Below are 23,525 nucleotides of genomic sequence, written 5' to 3' on the forward strand. Positions count from 1 at the left end.
ACAGACCCCCTTTCGATGATTCAATACAAAAGAGTCTTTTTGAGTCAGACTATTGCTGCTAATGTACATGTGCATTTCCTGAAACAACAGGAAGTACAAGTGTAAAATAGCCCCAGTGACCAGTGTGAAAATTGCAACATTCATAATTTTTATTTTTAATATAGATTATAAAATGAGAAAAAAAACATTGCCAAACATTATATTACCAAAAACCTGATTTAAACAATAGGTTTTTTTTCCGATGAAACATTCTTTTTTAGCCCAGAAGGTTACAAAGGTTGCACTGAAAATATTCATTTTTGTCAACATAAGTAACTATATAACTATACAAAGCCTAACTTTCAGAACTTTCAGAACTCCATTAAAAAGGGGGAACTTGATTGCTTTTTAATTTTGTTTGTTTTTCATTTACAAATGTAAATTTCTTCCCTCATGCTTTGGTTGGCTCCAGCAGAAAGACAAGTTTGTTGATAAGGAAGAACATCTGAAAACAAATGAAGAAAACATTTTTACAAACATTTTTTTTTACCAAGTGCAAAGCATGACACTATGCAGACCTCAAAACAAATTATTTCAGCTATTTTCTGAATGACATTAATAATATTTAATTATTTCTTTTTACCGTCAGTAATGTAGATTGCATTTGACGTTAGAATAATTGGTTCACTGTACTTCGAAGGGTAGAACTTGCTAGGGATCCCATAAGGCTCTTGTCTAGACCTTGCTGTTTAAGAGAATTATGAGAATGAGATAAATAATGAAACTCAACACAACAATAAAAAAGTACAATAAAAATGTATTAATGGCTTTAGACAGCAAAACCTCCAAACTAATGAATGAAAGCGCACAGTAACAAAACAACTTTTTAACTCTCCGAACCTCTAGAACATTTCTGCTACTTTTTGGACCTGTATGGTCTACTATTCTCTGGCCTCTTTCCTAAAACTCTCCTGGGGTGTAATGGGTGTAAGACAAGGTAAAATAGTGAGGTGAAAGCAGCTTTATGTCCGACAGTCATTTACATGCATTAAAAATCATTCCCAGTTAGGGGTATCTTCACAATGGCAGCATTTTGGAGACATTCTTGCAAATGACAATCAGATCCATCTGTTTATATAGATCTTGAACAATGGGTGTGTCCCCTTATTTACTGGACCACATATGGACACAAAAAACGGCCGTGTGAAGGGGCCTTATATGGTAGAGAACGGCTAAGTAGACCATTTGTACTACCGATAGGGAAACACAAGCTCACTTTGCACTGCCTTAATCCTGCAATCCTATCTACTTACAGGGGATGGGTAGTAGAAACTGGCACCCTCTTCCATATTTTTTGGGGGAGTAATATCTTTTCTCCTTTTGGAACCTTTGCCAAAGCTGGTTGAAAATCTTTTCCTCATGAACACGAAATATCCCTACACATGCTGGTTGTTATACACAGCTGACATTTTGCTGTAAAAGCAGCAGCCAGAGCTATCGCCAATCACTGCTGTTTAAACAGTTAAAGGGAAACTGTCACCAGAAAAATCGCTGTTAACCTGCAGATATGGGGTTAATTTGTAGGTTCATAGTGTTATTATGCTGTCTGGCGCCTGCACGCAGCCAAATTCAGTGGGGAGAAAAGGATATTTATTCTCCCTGGCAACATTTGGAATTCAGTCATAGGGGCGGCGATTCAGTCACCGCTCTGAGTAACTGCACTGCCTGCCCTAACTGACAGCCAGCCGCAATGTAGAGCCAGTGACAGTCAGGGCTGGGGCGCTCTGTATTCTCAGTGCGGGTGACTGGACTGGTGCCACCCCTATGACTGATTACTGAATGCTGGCAGGGAGAATAATGATCATTTTCTCCCCGCTGCATTTGGCTACGTGCAGGTGCCGGACAGCATCATAACGCTGTTAACCTTCAGATTAACTCCATATCTCCAGGTTAACAGAATTATTCCTGGTGACAGGTCCCTTTAAATGATGACATCGGTCACTGATATTTGCATTTAAACAGTGAGATCGCGATTGCACACATACACTGGCTTCTGCTGCCGATGGGCTGTGAAATCCCACCGTCATAGCAGGATGTGATTTTTATCTACACTGTAGAGAATTGTTAGGCATATGAGTATTTCAACCATAATTATTTTTAGGCTGGGGTCACAGTTGCGAGCTCAATGCGAGAAACTCACGCAAGTCTCTCACATCAATACCCGGCACTGCCGCCGGCATTCGGTACCGGAGCGTGAGCGTCTGCATGTATTTCTATGCAGCTGAATGCTCCAGTCCTGAGTGCTGGCAGCAGTGCTGTCACTTGATGCGTGAGTTTTTCGCAATGAACGCGCATGTGTGACCCCAGCCTTATACATATTTTCCAACTCCAATCTGCATAAACTCGAGTGCTTGTTGGATGAAGCAGATCAGGTGATGTGTATTTGTGTAATGAGGGCAGGTGAGGACTAATGATATCATTCTCCTTTGTCAAGGTGTCCAGAATTATTAGGCAGGAGACAACTGGAAAATGCAATAAATACAAAATGACTGTCAATCGACATCAGTCTGGGGCACCATGCAAAATCTCACCTTGTGGGGTATCCTTGATCATGAGGAAGGTGAGAGATCAGCCTAAAACTGCACAGTGGGTGGAACTTGTTAATGATCTCAAGGCAACTGGGACCACACTCACCAAGAAAACCATTGCTAACACATTATGCCGTAAAGGTTTAAAATCCTGCAGTACCCGCAAGGTCCCCCTGCTCAAGAAGACACATGTGCAGGCCCATCTGAAGGTTGCCAATGAACACCTGGATGATTCTGTGAGTGATTGGGAGAAGGTTCTGTGGTCAGATGAGACAAAAATTGATCTCTTTAGCATTAACTCAACTCGCCGTGTTTGGAGGAAGAGCAGTGATGCCTATGACCCAAAGAACACCGTCCCCACTGTCAAGCATGGAGGTGGAAACATGTTTTGGGGATGTTTCTCTGCTAAGGGCACAGGACTATTTCACTGCGTCAATGGGAGAATGGATGGAGTCATGTACCGTAAAATCCTGAGTGACAACCTCCCTCCCCCCACCAGGACATTAAAAATGGGTCGCGGCTGGTTCTTCCAGCAAGACAATGACCCAAAATATACAGCTAAGGCAACAAAGGAGTGCCTAAAAAAAGCTCATTAAGGTCATGGAGTGGCCAAGACAGTCTCTATACCTTAATCCTATAGAAAACTTATGGAGGGAGTTGAAGCTCCGAATTGCCAAGCAACAGCCTCAAAATCTTAATGATATAGAGATGATCTGCAAAGAGGAGTGGACCAAAATTCCTCCTGACGTGCACAAACCTCATCATCGACTACAAAAAAGTCTGACTGCTGTGCTTGCCAACAAGGGTTTTGCCACTAAGTATTAAGTCTTGTTTGCCAGAGGGATCAAATACTTATTTCTCACTGCAAAATGCAAATAAATTTATATAATTTATACAATGTGATTTTCTGTATTTTATTTTTGATAGTCTCTCTCAATGTTAAAATTAACCTACCCTTAAAATTATAGACTGTTCATGTCTTTGTCAGTGGGCAAACTTACAAAATCAGCAATGGATCAAATACTTATTTCCCTCACTGTATATTGGGTATTGTTCAGACATTATATGGTGGTAGTTTGTGGTCTGGTCATGATGTGATGATATTTGTTCTTTGTATGTGGTATCACTCGGTTACTATGTGGTCAGGGCCGTATTTGCCACTAGGCATGAGAGGGCACGTGCCTAGGGCGGGGACAATGCAGGGGGCGGCACCTGAGCAAGGTTTGTTGTTGTTTTTTTTTTTTTTAATAAAAGCTGGGTCACCTCCCGACCGACCGCGCCCCCCCCGCCTGCCCACCCGCCTCCCATCCTCCTTGAAGACGATACTCACCCTGCTCCAGCGATGCCTGGTCTCGGCTTCTGCAGCGCTCCTGAATGAGCGGTAACGTGGTACCGCTCATTAAGGTCATGAATATACGCATATTCATGACCTTAATGAGCGGTATCACATGACCGCTCACGCAGGAAGAAGGTGCTGCGACGGGAGTTGGGACAGAGCCAGAAGGATGTCGGCGCGGCCGTGCGGTGAGGAACAGGTAAGTATGAGGGACGGGGGGGACAGGGGAGGGGGGATGAAGGAGGACGGTAGGCCGCGCCATTCAAGATGGGAGGGGGGGTGAGGTGGAGAGATGAGCCATGCATACAGGGGGGAAATATGAGCCATGCATACAGGAGGGGGAAATATGAGCCATGCATACAGGGGGGAAATATGAGCCATGCATACAGGAGAGGGAAATTTGAGCCATGCATACAGGAGGGGGAAATATGAGTCATGCATACAGGGGGGAATATGAGCCATGCATATAGGAGGGGGAATATGTGCCATGCATACAGGGGGGGAAATATGAGCCATGCATATGGGGGGGAGGATATGAGCCATGCATACAGGAGGGGGAATATGAGTCATGCATAGAGGGGGGGAATATGAGCCATGCATACAGGGGGGGAATATGAGCCATGCATACAGGGGGGGTATATGAGCCATGCATACTGGAGGGGGAATATGAGCCAAGCATATGGGAGGGAAATATGAGCCATGCATACGGGAGGGGGTGAAATATGAGCCATGCATACAGGAGGGGGAATATGATCCATGCATACAGGAGGGGGAATATGAGCCATGCATACAGGGGGGGAATATGAGCCATGCACACGGGAGGGGGGTCATTATACAGTATTAAGTATCATGTGGGATCATTATACAGTATGGAGAACTGTGTGGCCATTATACAGTATTGAGCATCATGTGTGGCCTTTATACAGTATGGAGCATCATGTGCGGCCAATGGCCATTATACAGTATGGAGCATCATGTGTGGCCGTTATACAGTATGGAGCATCATGTGTGGCCAATGGCCATTATACAGTTTGGAGCATCATGTGTGGCCGTTATACAGTATGGAGCATCATGTGTGGCCATTATACAGTATTGAGCATCATGTGGGATCATTATACAGTATGGAGAACTGTGTGTGGCCGTTATACAGTATGGAGCGCTATGTGTGGCCATTATACAGTATGGAGCACTATGTGTGGCCATTATACAGTATGGAGCAGTGTGTGACCATTATACATTATGGAGCATCATGTGTGGCCATTATACACTATGGAGCATCATGTGTGGCCATTATACAGTATTGAGCATCATGTGTGGCCATTATACAGTATGGAGAACTGTGTGGCCATTATACAGTATGGAGCATCATGTGTGGTGGCCGTTATACAGTATTGAGCATCATGTGGGGCCATTATACAGTATGGAGCATCATGTGTGGCCATTATACAGTATTGAGCATCATTTGTGGCCATAATAACAGACGCGGATTCTTTACTGTGAGAGCAGTGAGACTATGGAACTCTCTGCCGTATGATGTTGTAATGAGTGATTCATTAATTAAATTTAAGAGGGGACTGGATACCTTTCTGGAAAAGTATAATGTTACAGGGTATATACACTAGATTTCTTGATAAGGCGTTGATCCAGGGAACTAGTCTGATTGCCGTATGTGGGGTCGGGAAGGAATTTTTTTCCCCATGGTGGAGTTACTCTTTGCCACATGGGTTTTTTTTTGCCTTCCCCTGGATCAACATGTTAGGGCATGTTAGGTTAGGCTATGGGTTGAACTAGATGGACTTACAGTCTTCCTTCAACCTTAATAACTATGTAACTATGTAACTATGTAACTATTATACAGTATGGAGCACTGTGGCCATATTTTTTTTGTATATAAAACAGTGTGATCAGCAGTGCTAAATGGCTGTGGTTGGGACGTGGATATGAGTGTGACTAGTTGTGAAATGGGTGTGGTCAGAGGCGTGGCCTAAAATGTGCCGCGGCGCTCTACGCGTGCCGCAAACTTTGTACCTCCTTCCCTTTTAAAAAAGTTGGGAGGTATGGTACCGCATTTGCCAGATCATGGCAAGTGCCACAAATCCCATAGGGAATGAATGAGGCCGAACGCAGTGTTGACGTAAGTGATCCGTTACGTGGCAGATGTAGAAAAACTGCCCGATCTGTTGCAAAAGGCGACTTTCACATCAGCGATTCTTGCCAAAGTCACTGCTGATAATGTCATACTCACCAAAGGGGGAGGCAGCACTAAAAGTGCCTAGGGCAGCAGAAACTCTAAATACGGCCCTGTATGTGGTGGTAGTATGTGGTCTGGTCATGGTGTGGTGGTAATTGTTCCTTGTATGTGTTCTAATTGGGTCACTGTGTAGTGGTAATATGTTGTCTACTCATGGTGTGGCGGTACTTATTTCTTGTATGTGGTATTATTTGGTCACTATTGCTCCAGATTTGTTTGACTTCAGCAGAAGTAACAGCAATCAGACATTTGTGGAACAAACCAGAGTTTACTTGTGACATATGGGATCTGTACAAATCATCAACAAAGAGGAAAAACGAGATTCGTCCTAAAATAACTGCTATGCTAGAGTGACACTTTAAACAAAATAAATTGCTATCAGTGGGAAAAACAAACAAAATAATACAAATGAAACAGTTATATACACTACATATTACTAAGCATCAACATATACAACAGCTCCATCTGCTGACAATGCAATGTAACTCCTCCAAAGTATGATAAGTCTGAAGAAAATATATCTTGACTCTCAGAAAGGGAAACAAGTAAATGGATAAAGGCAGCAGAAGCAGAAAATAAATCTATGCATGATTCAAGAACTTGGATATTAACAGAAACTGTCCAACTGATGATATGACTGCAGATATATTTACAAAGGCCCAATTTTATTTTTACTTTTTCCCGTTCTTGCTAGCCCCCTTAGGGGACTTGAAGTTGCGATCATCCAATTGCTTGTGCCACATCACTGCGCATAGCAGAAATCATGTTCTCATTGCTACAGGCAGGGTTTCAAGGAGCTTCGTAACTACAAGCACGGGAGTCATCAGCTGTCATGGCAATCCATCGGCAAACCGTGATTACGTCACGGGAGAAGGTAATGACGCGCGGGTACGTCGGCACTTATTGAATGCTGCTTTCAGAGATTGACAGAGATTAGTTTTTAACAAGTTAACAATTGCTGGTGGAGCACCACCCGCGATTGTTAGTGGCAGGTCCTGGTTGTAACAATCGATCATCATCTGCCGGGCTTGCTGCGTGAGCCCGCTGTATACACCCGCTTCCGACATACGCATATATAGCCTGCAGATGTCATGAAGAGGTTAAAGGAGTCCTTAGGTAGTTGCTATCTACCCGTCTGCTCTACCAAACTCCAATTTCGTCCTCCTCGGACAGTCATGGATCAGTCCTACCAGCAATTCTCATGTTTGAGGTGATTTCATATCAACAGAGCAGCTTCTCTTCCGCACTGCTCTGTTGATGGTGTGTCACTGCTGATGTCATGCAGATTGACAGCTAGCTTTCCACTACCTAACTGTGAGGAGCTGGCTGACAATAAGCAAGACTTTGGCAGAGGCAGCCTGTCGACAGAGCAAAGCAGAAGTGAAAGAGCTGCTCTGTTGATGTGAGGTCAAATGAGAATGACTACCTGAGGCAGAACACTTTGTTCCAGAGCAGAAAAGGCAGGTAGTTTAGCTCCACTTGCCGGTAAGTTCTTAGCCCGATAGCCAGGAAACCCCAAGGACATGGATAACTCCTCTAAGTGTGTTAACTTGTATCGTAATATAATTTTCTGTATGTAATAAATTATTTATGTATTTATATACGGTAAATTTGGTTGGTCAGCCTAGCAAAACAACAGTAACAGAATATTCAGACGTTTGGATTAAACCCTGGAAAAGCAGTAATATTTGTATATGAAGTTTTTAGTTTTGGAAATGTATTCTGCTAATGACCTTACTTTGATGGAAAATACAATAACAGAATTGAGAAATGTTCTAAATTAATTCAACTTTATGGAACTTTCTGTAAAAATATCAAATGCTACTGTACCTGTTTTAAAATTCCTTGCAATTCTTTTTGAGACCACATGTCTGTCAAGAAAAGGCGGGCTGCTTCTGCAGCTTTAGGCGAAGCTCTGTAAAAGTAAAAAGAGTTAAAAACTAAACAATATATTGAAAATGTTACCAGCAATTTAGAAAATTAATCTTTTTTTATACCAAAATTTAAAATCCAAGAATAAAGTTAAAAAAAATTAAACGTTAAAAGATACAAAAGAGGCATCCTACAAAATATACAAAAAAAATGAGGCTTTATTCAGGCTTTGGGGTGCGGTCCCCCTTCCCCCCAAAAAAATGGAGATCTATCTGTTAGTGTTATCAATACAAAACCTGTGTGGCTTTTTTCCCTTCAAAAGTGAAAGACCACTTCGGCACAGACACAAATCCATCAAGTCAAATTTACAATCCCATCATGTGACCCCCAATGAGGGGGGTCGTATTTGACCTGCATTAGGAAAGAAAAATCCATCCTGATTTCAGTCATGACAATTAGGACAAATTTGTGACACTTTAAAATTACAGGGGGAATGCTTTTAGCTTCAGCTGACATATATCTAATGTGTATGGGGGGGCTTAAAGTGTTTTTCCATTTTCAAGTTAGTTGTGTCCTCAGATGCAGTTTGTTGGAAAAACATACAAACTTTGCTTCCCCTTCACAGGTCCAGCAATAAGTCTTCGCCACTGCTGCCACTACAGAACATCACTCATCTTAGCAGCTCATGACATCTACACGGTCAGAGCCGCTGAGCTCACTAACTGGCATAGCACTGTCGCGAAAACATCGGTGCTGCAAAAAATATTAGTCAATGAGATCAGCGTCAGACACTCCGTGCTGGACCCAGGGAGGTTGGGTAAAGCACAGTTTGTTTGGTTTTTTTAGCTCTTTCTTGAAAAAACAAAAACCCCTTGAAGTTTTCTAGTTCATGAATACAATGATAGAATTATAGTAAACAGTTTACTTAAGCCACATAGTACAGCCTCAAAGAAAAAATTCCATGTTCCTCCTTTCCATTAGTGAAAAATGGACTGCGTTTGGATGACACACAGATAGTTTCCGCATGCTATTTGCTTCTGTAGGGCACCGCAGTTGCTAAACTTGTTTCCCCTCGCAACGGTGGGCAGGGTGCTTTAAATGTTTTACAATTACACTCTTTTTTCCCCCTGTATTGTCTGTATTGTCCTGTACTGGAGATTAGTTAACGTGCAACTCCAGCCACTGGTGGGAGTCCTGGCTGTTATTATAATATTTGGGATTCTCACCCCGCCCCCCCCCCCCCCCCCCCCTCATGTCTCGGGTCAAAAAAGAAGTTGAGTCCTTTGAGAATTTGAGAATATAACTCACACTTTGGGCGGTAGCTCCTCTTTTAGAGCGGATGCTTCAGTGGAGGCTCCAACCCCCCCTCCCTCATTGTATGTTTTTTCTTGGATTTTGTAGTATTTTGTTCTTAAGTCACAGCCAGAGGCCAGTGTTATCATATTGATGGGAGATGACTAGACTGAGTCCACCACAGATATGTGGCTTCAAGTCGGGTTTTATGGCTATTATCCTTTGAGGATAATGTTTTAAGTGCAATGTATAAAATTACAACTGTACCCAACTTCATCCTCCAATTCTGAGTTCTGTGTTTGCTAGTAAAATAAATATGCCTGTGCCATAAAAAACTTAAAGGAAAAAAAAAAGAGGGTGAGGAGAAGTTCTTTGGGGTATTTGTTTATGGTGGGTGGTATATGATGCTCTCCCCAGCTGTTGTTTTTATCACTTGAATGGGCGAAATTGATCTCAAAATCGAATGAAAAAAGACTAGTCCCATAGGCTATAATGTGTCATGTAGTGACTAGGGACTGTGTGTGCCTACCCAATCCCTCAAACTAGAGGCTCCTTACTCTATCCCAGTCCCTCGGATTACTCCTGAATGTGGAGTCGCCAGGGTCACGTGGCTTGCAATGCTCCTATATTAACCCCTTCATGACATGTGCCGTACACGTACACGCATGTCGTGTCCCTTTAATGTGGTCTCCGGAGCTGAGCCCACATCTTTTTCTGGCACATGTCAGCTGTTTTGAACAGCTGACATGTGCCCGCAACAGCGTCGAGTGGAATCGCGATCCACCCACTGCTGTTAACCAGTTAAATGCCACTGTCAATCTTTGAAAGCGACATTTAATGTGATCGCACTGAAGCGTGTTACTAATTCCGCCCATCGGTGACCCTGTCACATGATCGTGGGTCACTGATAGGTCGGCATGACAACCAGAGGTCTCCAGAAGACGTTTATGGTTGTCATATCCAGATTGCTATGAGCGCTGCCCGGTGGATGGCGCTTATAACAAATGAGCATTTCTGCTACACACAGGCGATCTAATCATCAGCAAAGGCAATTGGACAAATGCAGCCTCTAGTCTCCCATGAAGACTATTGAAGCATGCAAAAAGTAAAAAAAAATGTTTTTACAAATGTTAAAAAGATAAAACAAATATAAAAGTTCAAATCACCCCTCATTCGCCCTATTCAAAATAAAACAATTAATATATTTATATGCATATTTGTTATCGCCGCATTCAGAATCAACCGATCTATCAAGTTATAAAAAGAACTAATCCGATTGTTAAATGGCGTAGCGAAAAAAAGTCAAAACACCAAAATTATGTTTTTTTGGTTGCCACAGCATTGCAATAAAATGCAATAACGGGCGATTAAAAGATCGTACCTACACCTAGATGGTATCATTAAAAATATCAGCTTGGCACACAAAAAAAAAGCCCTCACCCAGCCCAAGATCACGAAAAATGGCGATGCTACGGGTCTCGGAAAATGACGCAATTTTATTTTTTTTAGCAAACTTTGGATTTTTTTGCACCATTTAAATAAAAAACAACCTACACATATTTGGTATCAACAAACTTGTAATGACTTGGAGAATGATAATTGCAGGTCAGTTTTAGCATTTGGTGAACATGGTAAAAAAAATTAAGAAAACAGCTGTGGATTTGCACTTTTTTTGCAATTTCACCTCACTTTTAAATTTTTTTCTCTGTTTTCGAGTGCACAACAAGGTAAAAACAAATGCTGTCCTTCAAAAGTACAACTTGGTGATATCACCGCACACTGACAGAAAAAGCCGAAGACTGTCGAGTGCAGTGACTACCGCCGGAACGTAGTGAGCGGCTTCGGAAGCAGATGCGACCGGGAGACAGCGGGATGGGAGGACGCGTCGCTGGACAGGTAAGTATAATATTTAGAATGTTTATTATTAATGTTATTGTTTCTTTTACAGCCCCCCCGCACCATCCCATATCTGTAAAGTCCAAGTTTGGGGTTCGCGTCATCTCCAGCCACAGAAAAACTCAGGCGAACCCGCCGATCCCGAACATCAGGGGGTTCACCCATTACTAATTATGAAATCTGAAGATTACCAAAGGATTTGAGTCACAATATGCCAGTGTCAGAAAGCTGGGTTTTGCACCCTAGGTCATGGGTCTTCCAGCAGGACAATGACCCCAAACAAAGTTCAAGAAGCACACAGAAATGGATTAAAACAAAGCACTGGAGCATTCTGAAGTGGCCAGCAATCAGTCTGGATCTAAATCCCATTGAACACATGTGGAGACATCTTAAAATTGCTGTTGGGAGAAGACACCCTTCAAATATGAGAGACCTGGAGCTGTTTGCAAAAGAAGAGTAGTCCAAAATTATAGATGAGAGGTGTAAGAAGCTTGTTGATGGCTATAGGAAGAGATTGATTGCAGCTATTTATTCCAAAGGGAGTGCAACCAAATATTATGTTAAAGGTGCCAACAATTTGTCTGGCCCATTTTTGGTGTTTAGTGTGAAATTATGTCCAAATTAGAATTCTTTCTCAGGTTTTTTGTGTTACTCCAATACACACAAAGGAAATAAATATGTGTATTACAACATATGTATAATTGCAATAATTTTCTTGGAGAAATACCGTACTTCATTTTCTAGAACAATTTCAAGGGTGCCAACACTTTCGGCCATGACTGTATATATAGCATTTGTAATTATATATACATGCATATATCTAGTATATAATTTTTCTTTCATTTCTTTCATCTGTAAATATCGTAGTGTTTCTCCACTATCTGTGGATGGGGAGTACTCATTTGGCCGGTTATTGAGGCATACGCTTGGACAATCAGGATTAAAATAAATGTCCAATTTGGTTTATTAATACATAGCATAAACCGAATCTCAGGTACTTGGTAACATACAGCACCCTGTGCACGGTCCGGCAACCGTTCAACTCTACATTTCCCACAGTCCTCGCTGAGCCTTGGTGTGCCTAACATGGATTAGTGTCTGTTAACTGTCCGTGACGACTGCACAGGTTTCCGGATACCTCTTATCCTCAGAGGCTTCCTCTCCGGAGGTATACCACAGGCCTCCTCTTTCGGGCTCAGCCTAGCCAGTACTGCCCGTGCACAAACACACAGACTCCATCTTGGGTGTTCAGACACACCCCCTTTGGTGGGGTATGTATGTGACTGGACCCACCCATCTCTCCAAGTCACCTGGAAGCCTTCCCAATGTATAGTAACCCTCAGCAGTAGCTCTGCTGAGCAAAGCAAGCCCATTTTGAGGTATATAATATTTTTCATCACTTTTTATTTAGGTTTTTCAGATGCAGAATGAACAAAAACCACCAATTCAGCTATTGCTTTTATAGGCCTGCGAATCAGTTATCTTCTGGCGTCCCTGGTGTAGCTTTTGGTTATAGACAGAACTCATGTGAAGTAATTTGTGCGTCCTGCTGATCTCTAGTCGGGACCTGGGTATTTATTTTTTGTTCCTTCATTTACAGTCGGAGGCAACTTCACTATATGACATCCGGCTGTTTTGGGTCTGGAAAGTCGTGTTCACATGTTGCAGAAATACTGTCTTTTTTGTTTTCTGCAGCTTTACTATTACATTTTTATGGGTTTACGGTTCTCGTAATGGAGAAAAAAATATCATTCATGCCATTTTTTACACCATTTACTGATTACCGTAAATAATGTGATCATTGTATTATTCTGATCATTACAATTACAAGGACATTAAACATGTATGTGTTCTTAGCTAATTTGTGATGTTTATTAAAAAAAGGGCAGTAAAAATGACTTTATTGTAATTGGTTTTCATTATTTTTAATAATTTTATAGGAAAAAAAATCTTTATTTAATTTTCTCTTGTCTCCTGAGATCTCAGTCTGCGCATGCACCGCTTCGAAGGTACTTTTCCTGGAGCCTGCCACAGCCTCACACTGCCGCGCACTCCCTCCTCTCAGCCAGAGGCCCGCGGCATCATCCCACTCCTGCTGCTGCTGCCATCTTCCTGCACCAGCGACCCCGCATCCTGGGACCTTGCTCCATCGCAGGGGCCCCCAGTATGCTACTGTAAAAGCGAACTGTAAGATGCACCATACCATCATTTTATTAAAACATTTTTTTTCCTATTTCTCTCCCCATTATTTGGGATGCATCTTATGGTCCAATGTATCTTATAATCCGCAAAATAAGGTATTACTATGCACCAGTATAATCTGGATTCACCACCTACAATGCAGCTTCAACTATAGAAAATCCTCCCAGTAATGTCGGTGCTGCCTGTGGCCCTATGTCTTAAGCTGTAGCCTGAAATGATAGAGGTTATGTGTTTGATTCCTATTTTTTAGTAATTGTATAGCAAAAAAAATTCAGACTTTTTCTTCACCTTTAGAATAAAGGGACATGAAAATACACTGCTTCGGTATGTACAGATGTATCTCTGTGTACCAGTATAATCTGCCTGTGGGTTCAGAGCCTGCACTGCAGCTTCAAGCATTCAAAATGTACCCATTCTTATCACTACAGCTAGTTTTAGCTACTTTCTGAGATGAGGGACTATGCGTTCGGTCTGGGTTTCGCTAATAGTTCTTCTTTAGAATGGAGCAAAACTTTTTCTCCATTCTATGAACAATAATGTAGCAAAACCCAGACAGAAACCATGGGACCCATCACCTTCTCTTTGCTTTGTTATGCAGCAAATCCATGTTGCACATTAATTTCACTTGTCTCTTCCTAAAACACAAAGGACAAATGGAATTCGTTAACAAATGTAAAAGCATTTTTACAGATTTAATAGATTTAATACATTTTTCTCATAGCCCTCTTAATGCCTTCATAGCCCTCTGTATGCAGTCTAATGCTCCCATAGTTCTGCCATACTTAGAATAATGCCTCAAGGGCTGGCTTGCTACCGTTAAGGCAGTAAATGCTTGAGCGGCCTTAAGCGGGTACTAGGGGACTCCCCTAAGGTAATAGACCTCTGCCCTCCAGCCCACCTTTGTTTATAAATGATGCTACCTAGATATAGGGCATTATACACATAAAATGAGCAGTGTCGTTGTAAATCCAGCTCTGGGGTGAGATTACAGAAGCCACGTCCCTTATACATAAACAGCAATGGACTTCAGCTGTAACATGACTTGAAAGATAAAGGGATTCTCCCCAACTTTAAGATTATTCTGTATAGACCAAGGGTAAGGTGAAAGAATGTTGTACTCACCTGCTGGAACAGCCCTGCTCCTCCCCACTCTCTGAGTCCCCCTCTACTGTAGTTTGAGGATATCAACATTATCAACATGACTGTTGCCAAATTGTGACCATTGATTGGCGGCAGCCTTCACATTCCATTTGAGTGGAAACGGGTGGCTAGGATGGAGTATGAAGGATGCAGCTGATAAGTGGGAGCTGATTGGCTGCCATACTCACATTAGCCCTGTCCTTCTCCTGATGATGATGCCATAAGCCTGGCAGACAATATAAGCAAGTGCAGATGAAGAACGTTGGTCTGGGAGGCAAGCCAAAAAATGTATATTTTAAATTACCCCACCTTTGGTCCATACGGAAAGACTTTAAAAGTAGAGGAAAACCACTTTAACCAGAAAGTCCATCCAATCTTCACATTGTGTACAGATTTTACCAGTGAATTAAGAGTGTGTGAATAAATAAAGTCAGTGCGCATGGAATCTTATAAGTAAAAACCGGATGCACCATACCATAAATACTTAGGACACAAATACTTACCCAGATTTGCACATGTTGACCAAATTTCCTACCAAGTTTGTAGAAAGGCTTTGTTTTGCCAGCTGTGGCTGGGCCATTATAAGATTTCGCATGGTGTAACATGCAGAAGACAGAATATCCTCTGAGTTTGATGTATTTCCAGAAGTTTGTGACAAAAGTCGAGATACATCAGGAAGCAACTGAGTACCTGCAAATAAAGGTATATTAATAAAATTAACTAACTGAAAGTGTAATAAAACAATTATGAAAATAATTATATGAAGTTAGTAAAAGATGAATAAAAAAAGCAAAACAAACAATGTAATATGGCATCCTACCCATGCTCTTGTGAAGCGATGGATGACGGGACATGTTGCTAAGAAGTGAAGTTCCTGTTTTAACTACATCAGAGTTTCCAGACTGGAGCAGACGTGCAATTTGGGGAAGTCCATTTTCTTTCAGTCCAATGATTTGACTCATTCCACTAGACATCTAGAAGAGAAACACAATGCAAAAAAAATAACACTAAATACGTAATACTAAAATATAAATACTAAATATATACTAAATATTAGAAACATTATGCTAAAGCCTTCAAAAAATCCTTTCAAAATGTATTTCATGGGGTGATCCCATCACAAGAACAACACTTTTCCATACTTTTTTTAAACATGTTTTTGGACTTATTTTTTCATATAAACTGTGAATTGTAAATCTTAATGGAGCATAACAATAGTGGGTGCAGGGGTTGCCTTGGAGCCAAGGGGAGCCAATAGGTGAAAAACTAATATGACAAGACCAATAATATTACACCACGGTCACACCTTCAGTATTTGGTCAGTATTTTACATCAGGAGCAGGTGAAAAATGCGGAAGTGATGACGTGTTTCTATTACACTTTTCCTCTTTTCACACAGACCGTCAATCCATCTGAAAAATTGTATGAGGATTGATTGTATACGCCGTCAGTGTGCTTCCCATAGGCAACGGACAGTGCACGACCAAATACACAATCATCTGAATGAATCATAACTGTTAAAACTCTTTAAATAAATGTAACCCTTTCACAAAATAAGACATAATAGTATGTCCTGTGCTGGGTCCCCATGTAGTGAGTAGGCTCAGGTGCTGAGCCCGCTCCATACCCACCAGATGCAGCAATCATTACACAGCCGGCATATGCCCGTAACAGCAACGACTGTACCTTGCTTTGATCGATGCTGTCTTACCAGTTAAATATTGCTGTCAATCACTGACAGAAGCATTTAAATTATGTAATTGCCAGTTTGAACATGCATCACATGTTGAGTATCACAAAAATGTCATTGTGTTATGTGCATATTATACTGTATATATATTTTGTGCATGTGTGAAAAGTGTTAATGGTAATATGCTTATTTTATTGTATTATGCTTAATGTGAATTTACATGTAAATGTGCATGTTTTTATACGGGTGGGGCTTGATAGTGGGGGCCAGACATAAGTCCTGCACAGGGGCCCTTCAATATCAGTGCATTATCTAACTGTACTGTGAAGTGCTGTCCAATCAACTTTGCTGCATAAAATTAAATCTATGTATTTTCCCCTACATCATGCTGCTTTCAGGTAATATAAAAACTTCCCTTAAAACACCTATCAGGCCAAATATCACAGGGATTTGAAGAATCTAGTATGACTTTAATAGGAGAATGAAGATAGCAGTGATGAAAGTCTTTGGCAGGCCCCTGGTTGCCATGGTAACCCTTTGGTGCCTCACAGCCCCACTGCATGGGGCAATGGGGTATAGTGGTCATGAGCACCTGTCTCTGCACCATTTAAATACTGTTAATGATTGGCAAAGGTATTACAATGGTTAACAGCAGTGCTTGGAGCTCAGCTTCGACCCTAGCTGTTAGGCAGCCATGTCCTATTCAACATGTCAGCGCCAAGAAAGGTCTTGGTCACCTGTACAGAGTCACTGTCATTCAGGAATTGAAAAGTTCCAATCAAGTTTAACTAATTCATTATTGCAAGATTTTTTCCTTTGAGGCCATTTGAAGGGCCAGGTGTACATTAACAAGCCATAAACATTACAGGGACTTCCGAGAGAACATACAGCGAGAAATTCAGGCTATGACTCCAAACGTTCTGCGGAATACATTCAACAATATGGAATGGAACATTCTGGCATGTTTCAATGTGAATGGTGGACATTTTCAACGTCTGCTTTAAAGCATCAGATTCTCACGAACCAAGGAACCTACAGTCCAAATTTCAGTATGATTGATCATCTCCTTTAGAAGTTACAGCAATTTTTCTGGGTAAAGTAGCGAGAGACTCACCCTGTATTTTGTTGTCAGAGTGTATAATAAAAACAAGATAAACACAAAATGCCAGTATGCAGTACCTGACTTTGTAACCAAAAGATTACAAAAAAGGAACAAAAAAAGGGTGATCTGAATATAACAATTAGTAGTAATTATGCAATAATACAATCTCATACTGTTTTAAAGTTTAGGTTACTTACTGATCCTTTGCTAGCAGTAAGATTTTGTAGAGCTCCAGCACAAGCCTCCAATGTTGAGTCCTTCTTGCTCTGTCCTAGAAGAGACAGGTAAGTCCTAATGGCGTTCGAGTGGGACAGAAGACCAGACCCTGTAGGATTGGCATCCTCTTCTGGAAGTGGTAACTCAAAATTATTATTCTGCAACAGAAGAAAAAGAAAAACACAACAAAGCAGTGAAATTGATGGACATTCATTTGGTCTCCACAACAGGGCATTTCAAAGTATCCTAATGCTAAGATTTGTGTAAAACTTTCTAAGTGTCACGATAGCTTGTCAATGTCAAGCATTCTAAGAGATGCAAATTCTTCTAAAGGTACATTAGATCTGAACACTGATCCAAGATGTTCAACTCAGAAGCATAGTTACAAGCATAGGTGTAGCAGAAAGGAGAATAGGAGAGAAAGGGTTGCAAATCTGTATGGCCTCCAGACTTGAACAAAACCCTGAGGAATTATTATCAAGGAGAAGAATTGCAGAAGGGACAGAATTAGGCAGTGTCCCGAATCAGGTGACAAAGATTAAATCAGTCTCCAATTTAAAGGTCAGCACACCAAAATGAGGGAGGATTTGGCACCAAGAGAGGTGGCAGATGCTCCCATAGCTAAGATAGTAAACCGCAGCTGGTCAAGCACCAAAGACCTGAGCTACGCCGGTCAAGGTACAGACTATGCTCAATGATGATCAAGCGCCGAAGACCTAAACAATGCTGGTGAAGGTTCCTGACTTAGACAAAGCCAGTCAACAGTCAAAGACTAGCCCCCACCAAAAGACCTGAGCTACGCCGGTCAAGGTACAGACTACGCTCAATGATGGTCAAGCACTGAAGACCCAAACAATGCCGGTGAAGGTTCCTGACTTAGACAAAGCCAGTCAACAGTCAGAGACCAGCCCCCACCAAAATGGATGAACACCAAAAAGGCCCTGGAAATACCTGGCCAGATACTCCAACCTGGGCCAGTGATTGAAGGAGACATGTGATATGGGGCATCACTTCCAGCACAGACTTATGCTACTGGGATAGGGCAGGAGGAGGGCTGAGGATGACAAGATGTCCGACTGATGTTAGAGCAGCTCAGAGAGCATTGTTAGACTTTGAAAGAAAAACAAGCTGCTAGTGAGACAGAGAAATGGCCCTCATCAAGGCCCAGAAAGCCGCAAGAGACTGTTCCGCCGAATACTGGGATTCCCCTTCTCCCCCACATAGAATTAGCTTGGACTGCAGACTCTGAGCTGATACTGAAGATTTCTGTTGTATATGAATCCAAATACCCCTGTTACATAATTTCTTGTCAGTATCTTCAGTGTCCTTGTTTCTAGTTCATATTAGTAATACAATAAATAAATTGTTGCTTTTGCCTGGTGACCGCGCAGTTGCATTTAGTTATCTGCTTACATAGGCATAGAGGTGTTTTCATTTCAGGCATTTATGACATATCAACAGGTGATGCTGTAACATTATGGGTAAAAAAATGGTGGCATCAGATTCAGCACCACAATATTCAGCCAACATCCCACTGCAATATCTGGAAGCAGGGAAACCACTAAACCACTGATCCACCCATTCAAACCCTTAGAAGACATGACCAATGCTCTTACGGAGTTTGACAGTGGGAAGGGGTTTGGTATTCGGATGACGATAGGTCGCTAGGGTAGCCAGGAACGCAACAAAGGCACCAAGGCCTGCTATGGATTTATACCAAAGTCACAGCCTAAAAGATTGTCAGTTAATTCAACAGTGTTTTGGTATAATGTGTATACCAAATAGAAGAGGAGTGATTCAGGACAGGATTTTTCATTTTTGCATTTAGACTTCATGTTCTTTCAAGAGCCATAACTTTGTTTTTTTTTCCTCCCACATAGCCATATGAGGTTTTGTTTTTGTGGGACAAGTTGTACTTCACCATCCATTTCACCTTTCATTGTATTGAAAAATGGGAAAAAATAGCGAAAAATGCTATGTATAAAAGGTGAGAACAGTGCCTCTGTGAGCTAAAATAAAAAAATCAATGTGTACATTAGCAATGAAAACACCTGCGCTGTCTTGATTCCAAATAATTGATCAGTGAAATTGAATTGTTTGCCTTGTTTTTTAGGTAGTATGATATCAATTTTATTTAGTAATTCAATCATATTTATATATGTATATTTTTAACATATATATTTTTATGAATGTATTATTTCTACACAGTTTTTTTTAACATAAAGAATAAAGTTTTTTAGAACCCTTTCCCGACAGGGCAATTTTTTGTTTTTGCGCTTTTGTTTTTTCTTCCCGTTATTCCATGTCCCATAACTTTTTTATTTTTCAATTGACATAATCATGTGAGGGCTTTTTTTTGCAGGGTGAGATGCATTTTTTAATTATTTAAATCATTTTATCATGTGAAGTAGTGGAAAGCGGGAAAAAAATCCAAGTGTGGTGGAATAGCAAAAAACACAATTCTGCAATTTTTTTTTTTTTTTTTTACAAAGTTCATTTTACAGTAAAAATTACTTGGCAATATAATTCTCCAGGTCAGCATGATTTATGCAGATATCAAGAATGTATATTTTATTTTTATTTAAGTGGTGAAAAAAATTACGGAAATTTGTAAAAAAAAAACAAAAAAAAACGCTTGTGTCGTCATTTACCAAGATCCATAACGTTTTCAATTTTCAGGATATGGACCTGTGTGAGGCATTGTGTTTTGTGACCCAAGTTGATGTTTTGATTACCCGTAACATATTTTGTTTTGTTGTTGTGGAGGCCAAAAAAACCTGCAATTTTGGCATTTCGATTTTTATCTCATTACGTCGTTTTACAATTAGCACTAATCTATTTTATATTTTGATATATCAGACTTTTACAAAAGCACTGATACCAAATATGTGTATTTTTATTTTATTTTTTATTTCTTCATTTTTAATGGAGGAAAAGAAGGTCAATTAGAACTTGTTTTATTTTTTTTCATATTTTTTAAAAACTTTTTTCCACTTTTTACTGTATTTAACAGTCCCCTTAGCGGACTTGAAGCTGCAATAGTCTGATCGCTTATGCTATACATTGCAGTACATCAGCAATTCTATGTATAGAGAAAATCACAATGTCCTGTGAACGCCGGCTAAACGCTGGCTTTCACAGGAGTAATGTAATGACAGGCACGGGGTTCTTCAGCAGACCGATGCTGTCATATCAACCAATCGGCATCCAAGATCATGTTATGAGTGCGTTGATGAGCGTGTGGAATGAAGTACCGAACTCCCGCTGCATGATAAACATTGACAGTTACATTTAACAGGTTAATAGCGGCGGGACGTCATGTGTCGGGAAAGATGAGGGCTCGCCGTGCGAGTACGTAATATGACAGTAAGAGGTTAATGTTGTTGTAGGCCTCTGCAGCCTCTTGGACCAATTTTCATTTGGTCTTTTTTATCAATATTTGAGGGACGCCCAGACGTAGACTGGGAGCACAGAATGAGTCATGTCAGTAGATATTATGCATTGTTATGTTTTATTCTGTGCTCCCAACCTGCAGCTTCACGGCTTGTATGTGACATGCCAAGATGTATGGAGAGAAGCTATGAATATTACATACTACTAGCTTTAAAGAAGCAGACATAGAACACATGGAGGCACAACACAAAATGAGCCATGGCAGTACAAACAGGCATACAATCAACCTCAAGCATGGCCAGAAGAATGGCCTGCCTAAAAACCAGCACTGCAGGGAAGGAGGCTTTATCAGTTGGATAGCTTGAATCCTGAGCTAGAAACAAGCCATTCCCTCATATCTGTGACTTCGCAACACAGAAAGGAATGTGAGTACTCAGCAGCAGAATCTGTATCACAGTAAATAAAATTTTATATATTTATAGCTTTAAATAGATACAGGGTCATCTATTTCAACTTGTTACCTAACATATTGATCCGTAGGAAGGCAAAACCGTGATGAGGTAGATGCGAAGGGCTGTTATTAGGTAAAATCAGACTAGTTCCCTATATCAACGTCCCATCACAAGCTATAGCACTCATACCTGTAATACTAGGTATGAGCGAACTGTCACTCAAAGTGCTGGAGCACTGCAGAGCAGTGATGTGAACAGTGACTGTAGCCACTCAGTGTACACCCCATGCCTGAAAGTGAGTGGCTCCCGGGAGGAAATAAGTTTACCCCCATCTCTGCACTTTCAGTAAGGTGACAAGGCAGCATTGTAATGCTATTTATTGTCAGATTAACCCTAGATCTAAAAGGTAATTAACATTTTCTGAGCTGACAGATTCCCATTAAGACTAAAACTAGTCACATCTTTGTTTACCTGTATTTTGTCACTTTTGTTGCTGAAGCATCCTGTAGATGTCTTGTTGGTTTGCTGGTTATTCCTCATTTGCTCATTCAATTGTGTATATTTATTGGGCACTTCTGAGTCCAAATGGTAAGACAGATTGTGAAGAATACAGGCACAGTTCTCAACAGACTAAAATGAAGCAAATATAGAGAAATAATAAATAATAGAAAATCATCTATAATTTTTTAGAGACAAGCTAATATGAGATGCAAATATTACCTTGTCATCAGCACACTGAGCAGCCACACGCTGCTGAATATAATGCATTAGCGAGTCCACTAGCCCTGGAGTATTGCGCATAGCCTGTCGTCCAACATCTGCAGAGCTAAGGTTCCTGATGGAAATATTAAAACATCAGTCTAGAAAATGGAAAAATCTTTTCAAAGGAAGAATGTAGTAGAAACAAAAATGTTTGTATTTTTGTAATATCTGAATGATGAAAACATATTTTCACAAATAGTTCACTGTACTGTTAAACTTCTGCCATTATAAATTTACATGCACAAAATTGAATCACCCTCATCCTCTGCATGTGATTGGCGTATATCCTCAGGTATTTTAAACTCCAAAAAGGTCTAATCCTGTTTCATCCAAAAGTAGAACTCAGGGATAACTTGGGGCATCAAACATTAACAACTGTCCAGTGATTTCTTGTTTATGGCCAAATTAAGCTCTTAAGGGCAGACCCTATTTTGACCTTGGGACAAAGCCAGATTTTTCAAATCTGATATGTATCTTTGGGAACATTGGCTCATGGCCAGTTATCACATTGGATTAATTACTTATTCTAATATATGCCTCTCTAACATATGCCACTAGAATACCAGCTTGTATTTGGGGATGTGTCTTTTTGTCACATAGTTGCATGTAGAATTACTATATTTTACTGACGTCCACATGCAGCGAGTATCACACTTTTTATGCAGTCTGCAGTTTCCTCTAACATCAGAAATGGGAGCTAACTCTTATAATTGCTATTTAGCACTTAGATTCCAATTTCAATAGTGATCACAAAGTAAAACACTTCAACATATCTGTTTGTCAGATATTTAGTAGAAGGGCTGTGTGAAGAATATGGGGGGATTTAATATCATGCCAACAAAATGTATTGTATCTGGTCCGAGATTACAATCCTCCTTCAAAATGTGAAGCTGAAACAGGACACCTGACTCAGCAGGTGGTCCAGCCTCATCAGCTTTAAAAAGAAAAAACCCAAACCCCTACTTAGTTTATACCAAGGATCTCATGACAGGATGACCCCCTGCTGCATGCTGTGTAACTGCTTAATTCAAGTTCCCCAGGTTAGATGGGAATTTTATAGGGACATCCTAGTTGTATATTGGTTACATTTTCAAGATCTCGGGAACTGACTGACCACCTGCCAAGGTCTCAATTTTTCCTAGCACTCCAGGGTGGGGAGATATGTAGAATGTTGAATAGAAGCCAGGTAGCAAAGCCGTGTTTGGTCTCCAAGCATCACAGGGACATGACCAGATCCGATTGCGCCAAAATTAACAGTTATAATAATAATAATAATAATAATTTTATTTATATAGCGCCAACATATTCCGCAGCGCTTTACAACTTATAGAGGGGACTTATACAGACAATAGA

General features: G+C 40.8%; 1 protein-coding gene across 1 annotated transcript in view; it reads right to left on the reverse strand.

Moving 5' to 3' along the window:
- Positions 1–292: 292 nt before the first annotated feature.
- The window catches only part of PKP1 (plakophilin 1), a 101,430-nt gene continuing 78,197 nt past the window's right edge, over positions 293–23,525 (reverse strand). Inside the window, exons 7-14 of the mRNA XM_077295390.1 lie at positions 22,131–22,245; positions 21,882–22,040; positions 17,547–17,723; positions 15,378–15,531; positions 15,061–15,247; positions 7,985–8,069; positions 623–724; positions 293–484 (exon numbers count right to left, since the gene is read on the reverse strand). Of these exons, the coding sequence (XP_077151505.1) occupies positions 650–724; positions 7,985–8,069; positions 15,061–15,247; positions 15,378–15,531; positions 17,547–17,723; positions 21,882–22,040; positions 22,131–22,245 (952 nt within the window). The 3' untranslated portion in view covers positions 293–484; positions 623–649. The remainder of the gene's footprint in view (positions 485–622; positions 725–7,984; positions 8,070–15,060; positions 15,248–15,377; positions 15,532–17,546; positions 17,724–21,881; positions 22,041–22,130; positions 22,246–23,525) is intronic.

The sequence above is a fragment of the Ranitomeya variabilis genome, chromosome 3, assembly GCF_051348905.1.
Source record: "Ranitomeya variabilis isolate aRanVar5 chromosome 3, aRanVar5.hap1, whole genome shotgun sequence".
Classification (NCBI taxonomy): domain Eukaryota; kingdom Metazoa; phylum Chordata; class Amphibia; order Anura; family Dendrobatidae; genus Ranitomeya; species Ranitomeya variabilis.